Here is a 5050-nt window from a genome sequence, read left to right on the forward strand (position 1 = left end):
AATATTATGGTCTTATTTCTAATGCAGTTTCCAGCTTAGTAACACAATGTTTGTATGGGAATAAGGAGATTATATTGCAGTAATACCATGTTATTTCCACAATAAAATCCCAGTTACATGAGAAATACCATACACTCTTAGAAATAAAAGTGCTAATGACATTATAAAGTGAAATTCATCTTCAATCTTATCCCCCACACACTTTCCTCAAGTTCCATGAGTTATTATTTGGCCATTACTATAAAAATAAAATGGTATCAACATAATAATGCAAAAAGTATTACCATATTGTTGCTGTAATGTAATGTCAACTGTTACCTAGGGTTCTTTTGAGGGGAGAGCAGAGAGAGAGTCCGACAGGTGCAAAGAATCACGGAGGAGATCTCTCTCTCTCTTTGTGATAGTTACACACCATCGATTTTTTTCATTTCTTTGATCGTTTTGAGACACAATTTCATCAAATCTAATCTCAAATCTCTCGGAAGAAGAAACTATTGCGCTGAATCCTTCAAAAACACAAGCTAATGTGAGCGACTTGAATCCGTAGAGCGGTTTGAACAAAGCAGCAGCAGCAGGAACAACTCCACACCTGATGATTTTTGCTGTGCGACACTGGAAGAAACTGTACAACCAAACACACCGGGATTTGTGTTGATGAAAATGTGCCTTTTATTTGTACAAAATGGTGATTTTATTTCTCTTTCTCACTCTCTCTCTTCAAAGTGCAATAGCTGATCTTCAATGGGGCATGCCTGTTCACTAGAGGTTGTGTTTTTTGCCCTGCTGAGTGTTGCTGCTTGAGACTACTGTTTTCTCTCTCTCTCTGTGTGTGTGTGTCTCTTTATCTCCCTCCCTCTCTATTCTATATTATAAATGTATCATTTTTCCAGATTCTAAGTAGAAATCTTTGTCAGAGGGAATCACACAGAAATTCACTATTTTGGGACAGGTACAGAAGTGAAATAAAAACAAAGAGAAACAAAGTCCAAATGATGTTTACAGATTTAATCTTTTGGTTGTATGGGTTTATCATTATTCTGTATGACTGTTGGCAATAGAACCGTGAATGTGTAGAAGGGTTCTGGTATATTCAGTAACGACACTTTTATTACGTTTTATCACTTAATTCCATTGTTTTTTAGTTTTTAAGTTTCTGCTCAGCAACATGTGGGCGAATGAAAGTTCACAAACAGTATTTTAATCTTATCTTATTCTGGATAATCCACTGATAATTCAAAATGTTTTTGTACAAGAGATTCTCATGAATCAGTGGTTCACTATGAGGAATTCGAATTATCCTGATGTTACAGTTGATTTTTCCATCACAAGCACAATATTCACCTCAGGTTAGGGCTGAAAAACTCATTAATTAATACCAAAAACGGGTCAAAATATCACTGCTGTCTTGACTGATACACGTCTTATTCTACTTTTAAATGTGTCTTTTGAAAGAAAATGAGAATAACGAGCTGATACCACTGATATCGCAGGTCATATCGCAATCCCCATCAAAAGGAATTACAGTTAGCTTGTAGGAGCTTAAAACATAGTTTAACTCATATTTCTGATTTTTGAAGATGTGATTTTCATTGATAAATTAAACTGTTCATGTCCACATGGTAGTTTTTAGATAATGATGGTGAGTTCGTCATTTTAAGTTGGCCATGCACTTTACTCTATTATTTGTTATATAATCTTAGTTTTCTCATAATAGTAATTTTCATCTGTTAAGAGTTTGTCAGTTTATCATTTTACATCACACCCTTGGTAAATTGCTGCAGGAATAATACACAACTCCTTATAAGGACATCCTGTGGGTGTGTGTATAGGTTTTATGGTCTTATGTGATGTTGAGTCAAAGTTATGATTAATTATCCATCCATCCATCCATTATCTACCGCTTTATCCTCCACCAGAGGGTCACGGGGGGTGCTGTGCCTATCTCAGCAGACATTGGGCGATAGGCGGGGTACACCCTGGACAGTTCATGATTAATTATATATCACTTATTTTTCACTTATAAGTGATATATATATTATCACTTATTTTTTTTAAATGGGAGTAATAAGCGATAATTGTGCAGAAGTCACAAAACAGACAGTTCTTTGTTTTCTTTTGGTTCATAAAAACGAGCCAAGTGAACTTTGAACTATGGCGTATTTCTAAATTTAACAAATTCAGTCCGATTTTAAAACAATTGCGTGCTTTTTTTGGTCGGGTGTTATTATATAGTTGGTGGATATGGGAAAAAAAATTTCATCAGATTAGCTATATGTTGTGCTGGGGAAAAAAAAGCATATAATACACTTTATGTTGCATATTCTTAAAGCCTCTGTATGTACATTTTATTATGCAAAAAAACAGCCTAAATGCACCGACTTCTAATGGTTAAATGGACTTCAAGATGACTTGTTTTTACACGCTCAGGCTTTATAGTCACTACATAGATATTCAGGTGTCTAAAATAAATGAAATCAATGTCTTTTTAAACTGAAAATACAAAAATTATATCTCTGCATAGACACCACTGGAAATCAGAGAACTATCGGTGTATTTGTAATTTGTGTAATCATCTTATTTTCACGACATGGGGAAGATTCAACAAACAAAACTAGGCAAAAAAAAATAAAAAAATTAATCATCCTTATATAACATTTCTACTTTCTGACTCTTGGTGAATCAGGTCTACACTTCAGTTCACATGCAGCATTCACATGCGTCATGCTTTCAAAGTTGACACTTTCCCCACATGTGGAATCATCAGATATACAAACTCAAAGCGTATTAAGTACTGTGTGGTTTTCATATTGAACATGCAGCATAGTGTTAAAATATCTGCTGACCACCATCATTAACCAGCAGATGGAGCCCTGCCTTAGCGAAAAAGCTGCGACCGCTGTATGAAGAGCATTGTGATGCTGCTGATGTCACTGACAGTCCTGCATCTCAAATACAGTATTTACAAAGCACTTTGCTGTAACTGCGCACCATTCTATAGCATTACTGGGTTAATACAAAATGACAGAATAATAAATAACTTCAGTTGATTTACCACTATAACATATATACAATCATTTTTCATTACACTTTTTATGAGTTGCAGAGGTCAATGTTTTACCATCATTGTCCTGCAAAACATCTCCAAAATGTTTACTTTTCGTGACCTCAGACACCACAACTCAAAACACCAAGTTCATCACACTTTAGTGACGCATATCGGTGTAAGGAAGATGGCAGTGGACAAGATCCTACAGTGCCGGACCCTAGTGAAAGCCGCAAGGAACTTAGGGCCCCGATGTGCCGGATTCTGAGTGCCAAAAGTGAAAAAGGAGATGGAAACTTGTGGCCCGATGTGCCAAAGGTACAGGAGGAACTACAGGTCAAAGAGGCCAAACTGAACACACTAGCCTCATACATCCATCTAATGTCACGTGCAAATGAGATGTAATGAGCTTTCCGATTATGGTTGACGCAGATATAAGAATATGAAGCACAAAGGAGAAACTGCTGTCCTGCAGCTGTCGGCCTGAAGTCCACATTTCATTCAGGAAAATCCCTTAATTCAGTCATCATGTGACCTCCACACAGGCTCTTGAGGACATATTAGCACCACGCTCACCTTCTCTCCGTACATCACTTGCTCCCCTCTTTCATTCTTTCACCCTCATGAAAACCCTGCGTGGCCCCTCCTGCCACCACGGACACCTCGCCGTGGGCCGTGTCCATCTCCTGCTCCCTCTGCAGTCCCGTCTGCCTGATGCTCTGCTGGTTCTGGTTCTGGTTGTTCTGGCTGCTCCAGGACTTGCTCCTGCTGCGGCTGGGCTCCAGCGACTGCTTGTGCCCACTGCCGTTCACAGCCTTCCTCCTGTAGCAGACGCCGCACACGAGACCCAGGAAGGCCCGTCTCATTTCCCGACTCGCCAGCGTGTAGATTATGGGGTTCATGGCGGAGTTGAGCACGGCCACTCCAATGAACCAGTCGGCTTTGTAGAGGATGGGGCAGCGCAGCTTGCACGCCACGTCCACCAGGAGCAGGACGAAGATGGGCGTCCAGCAGGCGATGAAGACGCCGACTACGATGATGACCGTGCGCAGCAGGGACATGGCGTGCTCCGAGTTGCTGTGCTTGCTCACCTTTCGGCTGCTGGACTTCACCAGGATGTAGATGCGGGCGTAAAGCACCGACATGGCTAAGAGCAAGAGCATGAAAACCGTGATGCAGAAGGCCACATATTTCTTGGTGTAGAGAGGGAGCACAGTGGAGCAGTCTGGGAGGTTGTCCAGGCAGTTCCAGCCAAGAATAGGCAACGCTCCAAGACCTATGGCAATCAGCCAGCAGGTCCCTATGAGCAGAAACACTCTGTAGTTCTTGTTGGCATCATAGGGCCTCATTTTGATCATCGTCAGGTGTCTCTCGATAGCAATCGCCAAGAGACTAAAAATGGACGCACCGAGTGCCACGAACATGCTGCCCTCTCTGACAAACCACAGAGCAGGCGACAGCTGCAGCGTCTTTTCCCCCGACAGCAGCAGGTTGACCAGGTAAGCCACTCCAGCCAGCATGTCGCACAGCGCCAGGTTGCCGATGAAGTAGTACATGCGGTTGTGGAAGCGGTGGTTCCTCCATATAGCAACCAACACGGTGAGGTTCTCCAGGACGATGAAGCTGCACACAATCAGGAACACAACGGTCTTGGTGTCCACAATGCCGGGGTTCGTGCCCACGCTGGGCCGGTGCTCCAGCTTCCCTGTGTAGTTGTAGTGGAGGTAAATCCGAGGGTTGATCATCTTGGAGGCACCGGGGGCTGCTGACACTGAAGGTCAGAGGTGAACGGGTCATCGGGTGTGTTCAGCCGCAGAGGAAGATCTGAGGAGGGCGAGGATTATTGTCATTATTTGAAACGGTGCAATTCAAACATTACTTAAGACTCACACGTTGGTTCACAGCAGGTAAAATACAAATGTAAAGATGGGATAAGAGATTGAGCACATGAATAATTTAACATCAGCTAACAGCTGCAGCGTTGTCTAAGATGCATGAGCTCTTCCT

The 5050-nt window shown here is 41.8% G+C and overlaps 1 protein-coding gene across 1 annotated transcript; it reads right to left on the minus strand.

Annotated features, from left to right (window-relative positions):
- Positions 1–3633: 3633 nt before the first annotated feature.
- s1pr3b (sphingosine-1-phosphate receptor 3b) lies at positions 3634–4788 on the minus strand (the record flags this gene model as incomplete). Its single annotated transcript, XM_083902290.1, has 1 exon — positions 3634–4788. The coding sequence occupies one exon, from the start codon at positions 4786–4788 to the stop codon at positions 3634–3636; it is 1155 nt and encodes a 384-aa protein (XP_083758416.1).
- Between the last annotated feature and the right edge of the window lie 262 nt (positions 4789–5050).

The sequence above is a fragment of the Microchirus variegatus genome (assembly GCF_963457635.1).
Source record: "Microchirus variegatus genome assembly, chromosome: 1".
NCBI classification, from domain to species: Eukaryota; Metazoa; Chordata; class Actinopteri; order Pleuronectiformes; family Soleidae; genus Microchirus; species Microchirus variegatus.